This window comes from Pyrgilauda ruficollis, unplaced genomic scaffold (genome assembly GCF_017590135.1).
Source record: "Pyrgilauda ruficollis isolate IOZ18807 unplaced genomic scaffold, ASM1759013v1 scaffold125, whole genome shotgun sequence".
NCBI lineage: Eukaryota > Metazoa > Chordata > Aves > Passeriformes > Passeridae > Pyrgilauda > Pyrgilauda ruficollis.
Window position 1 is genome coordinate 782,223 of NW_024510877.1, and position 14,980 is coordinate 797,202.

General features: G+C 55.2%; 1 protein-coding gene and 1 long non-coding RNA gene across 4 annotated transcripts; one reads left to right on the forward strand and one right to left on the reverse strand.

Moving 5' to 3' along the window:
* Nucleotides 1-217: 217 nt before the first annotated feature.
* Nucleotides 218-12,017, reverse strand: SLC25A37 (solute carrier family 25 member 37). Of its 2 annotated transcripts, none has more exons than XM_041490604.1 (4): nt 11,760-12,017; nt 4,553-4,781; nt 2,977-3,033; nt 218-1,312 (listed from the first exon to the last, which is right to left on the reverse strand). In XM_041490604.1, exons 1-4 carry the CDS (start codon nt 11,958-11,960, stop codon nt 987-989), a joined length of 813 nt encoding a protein of 270 aa, XP_041346538.1. In that variant the 5' UTR covers nt 11,961-12,017; the 3' UTR covers nt 218-986. The 2 variants fall into 2 exon arrangements, with proteins under 2 accessions (XP_041346538.1, XP_041346537.1); XM_041490603.1 differs by having other exon boundaries at nt 218-1,452.
* A 212-nt stretch (nt 12,018-12,229) lies between these two features.
* Nucleotides 12,230-13,593, forward strand: LOC121366019. 2 transcript variants are annotated; one of them, XR_005954374.1, is made up of 2 exons: nt 12,230-12,357; nt 13,321-13,593. It is a non-coding gene; the product is annotated as an uncharacterized LOC121366019 (long non-coding RNA). The 2 variants fall into 2 exon arrangements; XR_005957122.1 differs by having other exon boundaries at nt 12,244-12,373.
* Nucleotides 13,594-14,980: the final 1,387 nt, after the last annotated feature.

Genomic DNA, 14,980 nt, shown 5'->3' on the forward strand with positions numbered 1-14,980 from the left:
AATAAAGGATAAACATTATCCAGCTATTTTATATTTATACAAAATTAACTTCTGTGCCAGGACATTTTTGTTTCTCTGCTGTAAAAATAAAAAAAAATAAAAACAAAAAAACAAAAATCAGCTTAGGTTGGATAACCTAAACCTTCAGCAAGGAGTAAACTCCATCTTCCATCTTATTTCCAGAAAAAGAGAAGCTTGCGATTTCACTGCTTCAAAATAAAGTTATTAAATAGATATATATTAATATCAAAGTCTGTATAAACTCTTTTTTTGTTGTTGTTTAAGGAAGGGAAAGGGGCACTCAGTGACCAGGAATCACAGGGGACAATGAGTGACCAGGAATCCCTGAGGACACTTGGTGACAGGGGGACACCGAGTGACCAGGAATCCCTGGGAACACTGAGTGACTGGGAATTCTGGGGGAGCACCATGGGAATCCCTGGGGACATTAAGTGACCAGGAATCCCTGAGGAGCACCACAGGAATCCCTGGGGACACTGAGGGACCAGGAATCCCCAGGGACACCCAGTGACTGGGAATCCTGGGGGAGCACCACGGGAATCCCTGGGGGCACTCAGTGACAAGGACATACTCAGTGACAGGGATCCCTGGGGACACTCAGTGACCAGGAATCTCTGGGACACTCAGTGACAGGGGGACACTCAGTGACCAGGAACCCCTGGGGACACTCAGTGACAGGGATCCCTGGGGACACTCAGTGACAGGGACACACTCAGTGACCAGGAATCCCTAGGGACACTCAGTGACAGGGATCCCTGGGGACACTCAGTGACAGGGATCCCTGGACCCCCTGGGGCACTCAGTGACCGAGCACCACAGGAATCTCGGGCAGGGAGATGTGGAGATGTGAATGCAGCAGAACTGCAGCTGGGCTGCCTGGGAGGAGGCCCAGGGGACTCCCGCTCCTGTTTCACGAGGATGATTTCTTCTCCAGCGCGTGCTTGGTGAGGAAGTACTTGAAGAACTCATACACGGACCAGGAGATGGCCGTGGAGGGCATCTGGTAAATGACACGAGCCTGGACGCCTTTGAAGAAGCCGGGCAGCCCTCCCAGCTGGTACACGGTGCTGAAGGCGTTGGCCATGCCCGACAGGTGCCCCCTGATCTTGACGGAGCTCAGGGCCGTGTTCTCCTGCGTGTTCAGCAGCGTCTTGCACACGTCCAGGGGCGTGGTGGCGGCGGCGGCCACGGCTCCGGCCACGGCGCCGGCCACGATGTGGGACTGGGGGTGGTACTGGCGGTGGGGGTTCAGGTGCTCCTGCATCAGCTCGTAGGTGATGAAGTGGATGGCCTGGAAGGGCACGTTCATGGTCAGCTGCGTGGTGTAGCTGCGGTAGAAGGCTCCAAAGCCCTCAGTCCTCTGCACCGTCCGCACGCAGCCCAGCACCGACGTGTACGGAGAGTTGAACATCTGCAGCCTCTGCTTCACCACTGCTCGGGGACAGCGTGGGGACAGGGACATGCTCAGCTGCGGGCTCAGGCCTGGCTGGCACAGCCCCGAGCTCCCCTTCCCCACCCGAACCGATCCCCCCGAGCTGCCCAGTGCCCCCAGAGCTCAGGACAGGGACATGCTCAACTGCGAGCTCAGGCCTGGCTGGCACAGCCCCAAACTCCCCTTCCCCACCCAAACCAAACACCCTGACCACCTCCAGAATTCAGGACAGGAGTGGGGACAGGGACATGCTCAGCTGCAGGGTTGGGCCTGGCAGCCCCCCGAGTGACCCAGGCACAGCCCTGAGCTCCCCTTCCCCACCCAAACTGAACCCCCTAAGAGCCCCCAGAGCTTGGAACAGGAATGGGGACAGGGACACTGCTCAGCTGCGGGGTCAAGTCTGGCTGGCACAGCCCCCAGAGTGACCCCAGGCCCAGCCCTGAGCTCCCCTTCCCCACCCAAACTGATCCCCCTGAGGTGCCCAGTGCCCCCAGAGCTCAGCACAGTGAGGGGACAGCTCAGAGCTCACTTCCTAATGAATCCCTCTCCTCAGGCTTAATTAATGACTCTTTAGTTCTAATGAACTCCTCAGGGTTAATTAATGACCCACTAGTTCTAATGAACCCCTCTCCTCAGGCTTAATTAATGACCCTTTAGTTCTAATGAACTCCTCAGGGTCAATTAATGACCCACCAGTTCTAATGAACCCCTCTCCTCAGGGTTAATTAATAACCCCTCAGCTCTCCCCATTAAGCCAGGCTGCTCAGGACCCTTGGTGGGGATGCACAAACACCCAGCAGTGATGAGGGCAGGAAGGTGAAGTCACACCTGAGCATCACCTGGGGGTGTCACACCCCCCTCCAGCCTCACTGGCTGCAGTGACTTCCACTGACTTACGAGGCCAATTCATTTAATTGATTTAATTAGGGCATGATTAAAAGGATTTGATACACTGGAGTTTTCTCCTTCAGAGATTCCCAACTCTGGGCCCACTCAGGAGCACAACCCAGTGACGCTGAGGAGCTGGCAGGTGGCAGCATTGTCACTTGAGCTGCATTTTCCTGTTAATCCTCATTTTCCTCAGGCCTTCTCCTGCCACTTCACCTCCCCAGGAATCTCACAGCCCCTCCGTGTGCTCATCCAACAACCTGAGCTCAGCTTGGTTAGTCCAAAGCTTCAGGAAAACCAGAGCTACTGCCCCAAGGAGCAGCACAGTGGTGACAGTAAAGGTGACACCAGTAAAGGGGACACCTCGCCTGGAAAGTCCCAATGCACCACAGAGATCCAGGGAAAATCCCTCCTGGCTGCTCTCCCTCTCCTCCCAAGGGACAGAGGAATGAGTCCCTGGGTTTGGTGGTTTTGGAGCTCTCCCAGCCAGAGGCAGCCCTGGATTTCTTCCTATTCTTGCCAAGGGACAGAGGGAGAAGAGCCAGGAGGGATTTAGGCCTGGATTCACTGGGCAGGAGCACCGAAGGCCCTGGGTGTCCTAGAGGGAGCAGCACTTCCCAGAATCCCAGGATTACCTTCAGCAGGATTCATCACGGCGTCGTGGAGCAGCGTGGCCACGCTCCCAGCGATGCCTGCAAGGAAGAGCAGCCCTGAGAAAACGAAACCCGGCTCAAAAGGCATCACTGCCACCCAGGGGGACCCATCCAGGGGGATACCATCCAGGGGGATCACATTTGTGGGAATCCATCCAGGGGGATCCATCCAGTGGGATCCCATCCGTGGGAACCCATCCATGTGAATCCATCCAGGGGAAATCCATCCAGGCATGGGGGGGGTGCTTCATCCATGGGGACCCTATCCATGGGAATCTATCCAGGGGGATCCCACCCATGGGGGGCTCCTATCCATGGGAATCCATCCATGGGGGGCTCCTATCCATGGGGAATCCATCTGGGAGGGCTTCATCCAAGGGGAACACACCCATGGGAATCCATCCATGGGGATCTCATCCAGGGGGGGCTCCTATCCATGGGGAATCCATCCATTGGGGAACACCATCCATGGTGGATCCCATGCATGGGGATCCATCCGTAGGGGGCTCCATCCATGGTGGATCCCATCCATGCTGAGGGAGCACCCAGGTCCCAGCATCCAGGGCCACAGCACAGATTCCCAGGGCAGGAACCCCATCCTGAAAGAACCCCAGATCCACTCCCAGCCCCCACCTTTGCTCTTCCCAACAATTCCCAAGGATCCATCGGCCCCAGACACCCGCGGCGCCTGAGCGAGCAGTGAGCAATGTTTACCCTCCCCTCAGCACATCCCTAATTAGGGATTTTCATCCCTTTACTCAGCCTGGTTTCCAAGCCTCAGTGCCCAGGTTGTGCCAAACCCAGCCAGCCCTGACCCATCCCGCGCTCGGCTCTGGGATGAGGCTCTGCAGCCACTCCTTCCCTTTGATGTTGGCTCCCACCTCCAATTCTCTCTTGCCCAGATGACTTTTGGTCATTTCTCATGAAGCCACAGCTCTGATTTTCCTGCTGGCACCACAGGCCTGTAGCTACTTGAAAGGCAAACCCAGGAATGTGTTCCCAGCAAAGAGCAGCGAGAAGAAGGGATTTTATTCCCTTCACTGAATTCAGTGACCCCATGGCAAATTCCCACCAGCACATCCCCGAAAAATCATGAGAATCTCCAGCATAAACCCTTTGGTAAAGCCCTGGCTGCTCAATTCCAGGCTTTCTGCTGCTATTGCTGGGTTTAGAAGTGAAATATTCCTGCTAAAATTTTAAGCACACAGAAAATGGAGGGCACTCTGAGCTCCCAGGGACACCTGAATTCAAACCTCCAGAGGCTGAGGTGATGCCTTCAACATAAGATCACACCTGATCTTTAAGGTGATACCTTCAAAGGTGGGACTTGATCCTGAAGATCTTTCCCAACTTTAAGGATTCCATGGCAATATAGGAACAGCACAGCTGCACCTGAACACCTTTTGCCCACTAAATTAATGAATTGTGCTGGAATAATTTGAGATTAAATAAGAGTTTAGATTGGGAGGGGCACCAGGCTGAGTGAGAAACAAGCAAGGGACAGGTTGATAACCACAAATGTTTTGGTGTTTTTTTTTAGGGCAAACCCCAAAAATACCATTGGCCAAGTGGCTGTTTCCTCCTGGCTGGAAAATATCACTGAGAGACTTTTTCATTTTCTCGTAGCAGGCAAAGTACAAGGCGTGGGCAGGGCCAGCCCCCAGCATGGTGACATCAATCCCACGCAAAGGCCTCCAGAACCCCTCGGTCAGCACCATCTTCTTGAGAGCTTCGTACACGCCCCTGTACTGGGCTTTGGGGTCTGGCTGCAGGCTCTGCATCCGTGTCTGCAACAAAGCACACCAGGGAGAGGCCTTGGTTACCCACCCCACGCAACAAAGCCAGGGCTCAGAGCCACCACAATTCTGAGATCACCAAGGGGTCACTTCAGCCCCTGGATGTCCCTTATTAATCCTAATTTTTTATTTATCCTGCTGGATGGAGCCCACGCTCCCACTGCGACACCCAGGCTGATCCTGGAGGGAAGTGCAACCTCTGCTCTGCTTTATCCATGGAAATCCCAAGGAATGAGGCTGCTCCAAAGGCTGGGTGAAGAAATCCAGGGAAGGTTGTAATTTTCTCCTGCTTTCAACACCCTGACTCTGCCCCAGCTTGTTCCTCCTGCAGCTGCCTGGCAGCCTGGGACAGTTCCTAGAAGGGTGAGCTGGGAAAACTGGGAACAGGCAGGAATTCTCCTGAAAACGAGAAAATGCAGAGCCAGTGTCCCCCAGAGGCTCTGGGACGTTCCTTGTCCCTGTTTTCCCCTCAGCTCCTGGTGGTTTTCTCCCCCGAGGACCTGGCAGGGAATTCCAGCTGCATTTCTGTCCCTCAGGATTTTTTTTCTGCCACAGATTTTAAGCCAGCTGAGCTCCTGGCACCCAAACCTGCTCCTGGCACCCAAACCTGCTCCAAAGCTCACTGCCACCACTTCATTACACAATTTTCCCCTCAGGAAAATTCCCTGGAGCTCCTTCCAGGGCTCTGCAGACAGCAGGGCTCAAAGGCCTGGAGGTGACAATGACAACACGTGAGGGGTCCCAGGACCCCAGTCAGCACTGGGTGAAAACCTCAAACCTCCACAGCCACCCCAGGAACTCCTGAGCAGCAAAGTGCCCACAGATCCTTCCTGTGCTCCCTGTGGACAAGGTTAAAAACTGAGACAGGCCATGGGGTCAGAGCCCTGGAGGTGGCCAAGGAAGGCCCGGACATGGCGCTCAGTGCCCCGGGCTGGGGACAAGGTGGGGATGGGCCACAGCAGGCCTGGATGGCCTTGGAAGGCTTTTCCAACCTCAGGAATTCCATGATTCTGCGATTCCAGCCCATGACACAGAAACCAGGCCCTCGGAGCAGCCTCGGCCCCAAAACACCAACACTGGGGAGGCCTCGCCCTGGCCTCGGGAATTCCTGCTTTTCCAAGGAGAGGCTGGAGAGCTGCAGAAGGATTCCCCCCAGCTCGTCAAGCCCTTCATTAATTAGCCAGGAGGCCATGCAGCAGCTCAGCTTTCCATAAAAACCTTTAAGGATTGAACCTTGGAGCCCACAAACCCCAAAACACTTCCACACCCCCTCTGTGAGCCCACGGAAGGGACCAGAGCTCGGTTCAGGACTTTCACTCGGAATAACAAAAGCAAGCTGGGTTTACTCAAGTCTAGAGCAACCAATTTACAGAATTTGTAGTAAATACACTTTAAAAACCCTAAAAATTTGGCTGGGATTTCAGACTCCAGCCTCAGCTGGTGCTCACGAAAGGCATCACCCTCCACCAGGGAATTTGGCAGCCTCGTGCAGAGCTCCCTGTTCCACAGCACCACATTCCCTGTGAATTACAAATGAACCCAAAAATTCAGGAAAATCCCCCAGGGAGGGCAGCAATGCACTCAATTAGCTCAGAATTTAAAAGCAGGTTTTATATCCAGCTGTCCATTCAACCCCTCGCGGTCTCTGCACCTTCCCGTCCTATGGAGGCTGCTCAGGATTTTGGAATGCCCTGGAGAAAAATCTCAGTCTCATCCCAGTTTATCCCTGGCAGCAGCAGGTGACATTTATGTGCAGGACCAACGTGGTTTTGGGAAGTAAAGCCAAGTAAGCCGTTATTGATGATCCAGTTTTCCCCACTTTCACCCCAGCAGCTTCCATGAAGGAACAGAATCTCCTGTAGCTGTCAGGGCCACACACACCCCAGAAAAATCAATTTACAGACACCCTGCTGCTCCAGCTTGGTCAGGAACAGGGCAGCTCTTCATGGCAAAGGGATGTAAGGTGGGTACAGCTCTCACACGAGAATGGAGAAATAGGATTTCTTTTTTTTATTTTGGTGGATCTGAGCTGCTCTGAAGGGGTTCACAGCCCAGAGGAGCCCACACCGGCTGCAGTTTGCATCAGCCACCCATCACTTGTGGGTAGAACAGGACTAACAGCCCAAGGAGCAGATAAAACCAGGACTAACTGCCCATAAAACCAGGACTGACTGCCCAAGGAATAACCAAAACCCAGGTTCAACAGGACTAACAGCCCAAGGAATAACCAAAACCTGGATTCAACAGGACAAACTGACAAAGAAATAGATAAAACCAGGATTCAGCAACCCAAGGAGTAGCCAAAAGCAGGATTCAAGAGGACAAACTACCCAAAGAACAACCAAAATCAATAAAAACAATCCAAGAAATAACAAAAATCAGTACTGAATAGAACTAAAAGCCCAAGTAATAACCAAAACCGGATTTAAAAGAACAAACAGCCCAAGGAATAACAAAAATCTGGATTTAGGAGGACAAGCAGCCTAAGGAATAACCAAAACCAGATTTAGAAGGACAAACAGCCAAAGAAATAACCAAAATCAGGATTTAGGAGGACAAACAGCCCAAGGAATACCAAAACCTGGATTTAACAGGACAAACTGCCCAAGGAATAACAAAAATCAGGATTTAGGAGGACAAACAGCCCAAGGAATAACAAAAATTAGGATTGAATAGAACTAGAAGCAAAAGCAATAACCAAAACTTGGATTCAACAGGCCAAACTGCCCAAGGAATAACCAAAATCTGGATTTAGAAGGACAAGCAGCCTAAGGAATAACAAAAACCAGATTTAGGAGGACAAACAGCCCAAGGAACAACAAAAATCAGGATTTTGGAGAACAAACAGCCCAAGCAATAACCAAATCCAGGATCTCCTGGGTGGCTGCTGCCGAGCCAGAGGCCCGGAGCTGGGAGCAGCTCTGAGGGAGGGAGCTGAAGTTTATCAGGGCTTGAGGAGATGATTTCCCCGACCTGGGCAGTGCCCCCAGCTCCTCTCACCTATCTGAAGCCACCAAGCAGCTCCTGGAGCCTCACCCCTGATAAGCAGCCAAGAAATTGTTCTCCACCTACTTCAATTAATCCCCATTGCATAAGGCAGCAGTTCAGGGCCAGCCACGAGCGCCCTGCTTGTCCTGGCTGCAGTTTGGGCAGGAAAAAAACACCACCACAAGTGCCAGGGTCAGGTTGAGGCAGTTCCCTGCTCCTGGGGAAGAGCTCTGTCCTGCTGGATGCACTTTGGGAAGAGCCCCAGCACTCCTCCAGTGTTGTTTTCTGTTTGGTTTTTACCCAGAATTGTTTTTCCCAGGTCTCTGTTTTGCACACCCTGGCAGAGGGTCACTGGTTTGACACCCTACAAACACCCCCAGACCTCGTTTGCCTTTTGTTTGGGGTTTATTTATTTATTTTCTCTGAGCACAACCTGCTTTTCCCAGGTTCAAGTGACAGAGGTGCACAAAGGGAACACAAAGTGCTTTTAGCAAGAAATCAGCAGCATTTCTGCAGGGATCCAGCAGATCCTGCCAGTTGGGCAAGACACGAGCCAGGCTCAAGCTCTGAACCCAAATTTTGGGGGAGTTCAGCTGGAACAGGACAAGGCACAAGCCAGGCTCAAGCTCTGAACCCCAGTTTTGGGGGAGTTCAGCTGGAACAGCCCCCAGATGAGCAGCACACCCATGGGAGGGGAGCAGAGGGTCAGTCCAGCAGGGTATCCAGGAATTCCCAACATTCCAAAACTCCCCCTCAGCTGGAACACAAGGAACTGCTCCTCCTGGAGCAGCTGGAAATGGGGGGATGCAGAATCTCCCACCACCACACCCCAAAGAATCCACAGCCCTGCTCCCTCAGATGTTCAGCTGGGCTTCCAGGACCTTTGTGACCACATGGAAGCTCCAAAGGCAGGCCAGGTTTTCATGAAAAAGGATTTTTTTGGTCCCTAGAGCCATTGGCACCCTCTGCCAGAAGGGAGTGCCAGCCCTGCACGCCTCCAGTTTCTCCCCCCAGCAATTAATTAATCCCCAGGGGAGCAAAACTGTTCCTCACATCCCCAAGGGGATCCCATCCTTTGTTTTCACAGCCTTTGGGAAACCAGCTCCGGCAGAAAAATCACCAAAAGGATCAGGGCAGGAGGAGGATGCTCCAGGGGAACCCTCCAGAAACTCCTTTTCTGCTGCCATCAGGAGTCCTTGACATGCTGATCCCTCCAGATCATTTGGGGATGGATCAGGGCTCCCAGCACAGCTTTTTTTTGCAGCAGCCACAAACAAAAACAAGCCTGAGACGTGTGAGAAACACCCTCAGCACCAGCAAAAGCCCAGCCCAGGGTGTCCAAACAACTGGAGCTGAGGGGGAGAGGCAGAGGGAAAGTGCAGGTGAGGCTGCAGCTCAAGGGGGCTTTGCGGAATGGTAAAAAAAAAAAAAAAAAAAAAAAAAACATTATTATTTATTCAACACTGGAAAATAATGGGGAGGAAAAGAGTGTAGATTTAAACTGGATATTGGGAAGGAATTCTTCCCTGCGAGGGAAGGACGGATGGAATTCCCAGAGGAGCTGTGGCAGGTTGGAGCACCCTGGGACAGTGGGAAGTGTCCCTGCCCTGGGGTGGCCCCAGGGGATTTTAAGGTCCCCTCCCACCCAAACCATTCTGGGATTCCGTGACCCCATCAAGCTCAGGGGTTGTGCAAGTGTCTGCAGCAAACAATTCCCCAAATTACGACATTTTCAGTTTCTCTTTGGGAGGAAACGACTCGCTGGAAGGCAGACAGGAGGAACCTCAGAGCAGGAGCTGCCCAGGTGCTCCTTCTGCACCTGCAGAAAATCCCAACCTCCTCCAGCCTGGACCTCTGCCCCAGGAAGTCCCAGTGAGGAAAAAGCTTTGCTCCTTTTCTGCAGGAACGCGGCCCCTCTGCCACAACACAGCGAAAGAGCTGAGCTGTTACTGGATTACACCCACCACAAGAAAACAAACCTCTGTAAGGCTCAAAACCTCCCTTTTTGGGGTCAGTTGTACCTTTGCCCACAGCGGACAGGTGAGTGGCCAGGGCAGGAGCAGATCCCGGCGGGATTTCGCTGTGTCCCAGCACAGAGGGACCCTGGCCGGAGGGTTTGATCCGCTGCGGGCACTCGGCCGGCGGGACCAGCCCAGCCCAGCCCAGCCCAGCCCGGCCCTGCCGCGGCCAGGCAAGGCACAGCGCGGGGAGTTTTTCCTCCAAAGCGCCTCCCACTCCAGGAAGCCGGGCACCGCTTTCATTTCTGGCTCTGCTCTCCCCGCGGAGGAAAGAACTGCAGAATTCCGGAGGGACAACACCCACGGAGCTGCCCCGGCCGTGACTGGGCACAAAACACCTCATCTGTTCGTGCCAGCAGCTGGTGCCACGCTCAGGGTGGGCACCAACCCCACAGCCAGCGGGGACACCCCAAATCTGTGAGCCAGGTGCAGCAGGGACAGACCCAGAGGGCAAACAGGGCAAAAAAATCGGGAATATTTCCTTTGAGTACTTGAACACTGGCAGGAGCTGCAAAAGCCAAGGCATTTCCTCTGCTCTGCCCTTTCTACTCTTTCGGGGAGCCCTGGACGAGAAGGAGAAGGGATTGCAACATCTCGTGATTCATCCACGCCAGCATCGAGGGAGTTTGGCTTTTCCCAGCTTTCCCTCTTCTTTTGAAGGCCCCGCAGCAGCAAACTGGCAGGGCAGAGGGAGGAAACACCCTTCAGGATGATTCCCACAGTGTGGAGACACTGGGAAGCCTTTCCTGAGTGTGTTCGAGCATCATCAGCTCCAAAATCCACCGGGCAGCTCCTCTTCAAGCAGCCTGACCCCAACAAAGCCACTCACCCACCCCGGCGTGGCCACAGCGCCCCATCCCAACAGCTCTTCCCTCCTGAGCTGGATCCCTGAGCTCCGGGAGGGAAAAGCTGCCCAAGGAGCTCCTGATCCCAGTCCCAGGGATTCCAGCAGGGCACTGCTGGCACCGGGTTGGCATCTCCCAGTCCAGGGAGCAGCACCGGGCGTCACCTTTGCACCAGCGCTTGTGCAAAGCTCCCCGGGGCTGCAGGACACGTCCAGGATTTCCCTGAGCCTTCTCGGGAACCTCACACAATATTCCATGGACACCTCCCCCAAAACGTGCACCCCAACATTCCATGGACACTTTGCCCATCTGCACCCCAACATTCCATGGACACTTCACCCATCTGAATCCCAAGAGCCCTTACACATCCCCACCTTTCTTGTGCCCCAATGTCCCCTCCATGCTCCCCCCCTTGCACCCCAGTTTCTTGCAGATTTTCCTCCCTTGCACCCCAAAAACTCTTACACGTCCCTAACACCCCAACAACTCCTGGAACCCCCAGCACTCCTTTCACCCCAACAACTGCTTACACACTTCCCCTTTGCACCCCAACAGCTCCTTGCACACCCTTTACACCTCGCCTCTTCTTCCACCCCAAAACCTCTTGCACACCCTTCTGTTCTCTCCCCTTCTTGCACCCCAACAGCCCCTTGCACACCTCTTACACTCCCCTCTTACACCCGAATAACCGGCTGCACACTCCCCTCTTACACCCCGAAAAAGCCTTGCACCCCCAAAACCCCTTGCACACCTCTCGCACTCCCCTTTTCCTGCACCCCAATAACGCTTGCACACCTCTCACACTCCCCTCTCCCTGCACCCCAACACCCCCTGGCACACTCCCCTCTTGCACCCCAAAGAAACCTCGCACCCCCAGCACTCCTTGCACGCCCAAACCCCTTGCACACCTCTCGCACTCCCCTTTTCCTGCACCCCAGAAGTTCCCGCACCCCACTAACCGCTGCACCCTCCCCTGTTCCTGTCCCCCCGCACCCCTCGCGCCTTGCCCCGCTCCCTGCAGCATCCCCGGCCGCCCCTCCCGTGTCCCCCGGCCCATCCCGGGCTGCCCGGCCCCCCCGTGCCCGGCTGCCCCGCCGCTCGCCTCTGTCCCCGCGCACCTTGACCGAGTCCACGGGGTACATGATCGTGTGCTCCATGATCCCCGCCACGGCCCCGGCCACCATGTGCGTGCCGAGCGCGACGCTGCTGGGCAGGCTCTCGTACTCCTCGCCGTCCCTCAGCCCGGCCCCGGCGGCGGCGGGGGGCCCGGGGCCCGGCGGGGCGGCGGCGCTGCCCGCCATGGCACAGCTCAGCTCCATGCGCCGGCACCGGGGGACACGGGCCGGGCCGGACGCTGGACACCGGTACCGAGGGGGCCGGGGGGGCGCTGGGACCGCGCGCCGCCCAACCTCCTTTAAAGACGCGCTCGCCACGCCCATCCCGGCTTCACCAATCAGCGCGGCGCACATTCGTGACATCTCTGGGCGGGAAAATGATTGGCAAGAATATTAACCAATGGAAAGTGAGAGGGGAGAGGCGGAGGGTTGTGATTGGCTGTAGTAGCGGGTGGGCGGGGCGTAGCCGTGAGGGCTGGTGTGCAGTGGCGGCGGCGCTGAGGGGGACGCGGCCGCGGAGCGGGTAACTGTCACCTGGAGCGGCCAGCGCGGCGTCACACGGGCCGGCGGCGGCGGTTTGTGTCTGCCTGAGGGACGGCAGGTGTGCTGGCCACGCGGTGTGTGCCACGGGGAAAGCTGGGGGGGAAGAAAGCGGAGATGTAGCAAGTCCTGTTGTCGGAGAGGTTTTAGTCGCTGCTGGATGGTGACACGGCTGGGACTCGCGGGGTGTCACCGCTGCGTGTCCCGCGGCCCCCGGGAGAACGGGAGCGCCCCTCACAGCTCGCACTCAGCGCTCGTGCCGGGACGGGCACCCTCGTGCCGGGGTGTTCCCCTGCAGTCACCCCCGGTGAGGCAGGGCAAGGTGCAGTCAGACCTGGAGATGGAGATTCCATGGGCAGAGGGGCTGTTTTCCGTGCAGGGTCCCCACAGCAGCCCCAAATTGTGCCCAAAGCAGCCCCAAACTGTCCCCCAAACTGTGCCAAAAGCAGCCCCAAATTGCCCCCAAAGCTGCCCCAAATTGTGCCCAGAGGGGCTGTGCTCAGCTCCTTTGCTGCTGATCCAGGGGAGCTGCCCAGAACAGGGTTTATTTGGGGTTTTGTGGGGCATCCTGGGGGTGTCTTTGTCCCCAGTCCCCTCCTGTGGTGCCACAGCCACTCCCCTGCCTGGGCTGTGCCTCGCTGTGGGGGACAAAACCTTCTGGAAGGGCTTAGGAAAACTTCCTGCCCTTCCTTTCTTTTGAGAAGAAGGGATCCACAGCATCCCTGTCCCTCCTGCAGATCCCACTCCTCGTGTGCGGGAGCAGTGAGCTCCGCTTGTGCCCCTGCTCCCCAAAAATGCTTCTCTTCCTTCATATTTTCCATGATTTCCTCATTCCACCATGAAACCAACCCAAGCCAGGTGAATTTGGTGCTCTCCAGGAGAAGGAGGCAAAGTCTTTTGGCTCAGGGAGCAGCCCTGACTTTTATTTCATTCCTCTCCAAAGGATTATTTGGAATTCGACCTTGCAGGGAAGGAGGTGTTGCATGAGCTCAAATCAAGGTTAACCATTCCTCTGATACTGCAGGGCAATTTGTTGCTGTGTGGGCCTTGGGAAGGAGGAAAACCACCCTCAGAACCTGGAAAAAGCAGGAAAAGGAAGTGTTGGGTTTGGAAATGAACACACACGAGGTGAGAAAATCCAGGTGTGGTCACATCCTGGGTACCTGGAGAGGTGCTGGGTGCCTGGAACGAGCTGTTCTCCTTCCTCCTTCCCTTTTTTGTGCTGGGAATTCTCTGTTCCCCGTGGGAACACGACGCTGCTGGAGAAAACAACAATAAATGACATTGTCACGCATGGGACTCGCTCCTGATTGATTCTGGGGACCTGGCAGCATTTCCTGCACTTGGCAAAACACTTCTCCAGGAAGGGAGAGCTGGAGGTGACAGCCAGCTGCTGCCCCGGGGTGTCCCAGCCATCCCCCTGCCCTGAGACCTGTGCAAAGCTGAGAGCATAAAACCCTTCCACAACACAAATTTAACCCAGGAATTGCTCAAATCTCCCCTTCTTGCCCTCTGGGAGAAGCCACGGGATTATCACACCTTTATTTCCTTGGAGAGAGACCAAACCTGTGCTGCTGGCAGGGTTTGGTACTGTGTTTTCCATATTAAATGACATTTAAACTGGAGAGCCACATCCACACCTGTAATTCCAGCAGAGAACCATGATCCCCAGGCCAAACCGGGCACAGGAACTTCCCTTGCTGTGATCCAAGGAAATAAAACTGGCAGAGTCACATTTCCCAGGATTGCTCCACAGGGTTTATCAAGGTTTTCCTCTCCCTGAGCAAGAAGTGTAATCTCCTTCTCGTGCCTGTGGCAGGGCAGGGAGGGGGAATTAGAGTCACCTTAATGAGCCCTTTCTCCTGCACTCTCAGGTGTTGCTCCCTGATAATGAGCTGGGCCAGGCTGGAGTTCTGCTTCCAGGTTACATTTTAACCCTGGAGTGGTGCCGTGAAGAATCCTTGTGCTCCAGAGCTCAGGGAGCCACAGCAGAGGCTCAGCCTGAGGGGTTTCCCCTGTTCCTGGCGGTGGGATGGGATGATCCATGATTTCTGCCAGGGAAATGGGGCTGACAGCTGGGAAATAAATTTGTAGAAAATGTTTAAAGTTTGAGAGAAGATTCCCATAATATGCATAGGTTGTGGCCAGCAGCAGCAGGAAAAGGAGCAGCCTGTGGCTCTGGGAGGGATTTCTGCCATCCCTGGACAAAAGGAGCTCAGCTTCCCTGGAAAAGCTTCCTTTGAGACCAGGCTTGTGCAGGGATTCCCTCACTCCTCCCTTCCCACCCTCTGCTCCCTTCATCCCATCCTGGAGCTCCCTGGGTGCTCCACGAGCCCCACATTCCATGGGAGCAGGGAAACAGGGAAGGGCAGAGCTAAAACCACATTTGGGCTGCAGCAGCCTCAGCCTGGGAGTGTCCAGGGCCACTTGGATGGGCTTGGAGTCACCTGGGATAGTGGGAGGCGTCCCATGGCAGGGGTGGCAGGAGGTCCCCTCCCACCCAAACCATTCCAGGATTTTATTTTCCCATCCCTCTGCAGGTGCTGCAGGAAGAGCCCTGGACATTGGGAATTTGCTGAGCAGGAAGAGCTCGGAGGGACAGGACCCAGGGAATGGCTTCCGCTGCCAGAGAGCAGGGTTAGGTGGGATTTGGGAAGGAATTCCTGCCTGGGAGGGTGGGGATG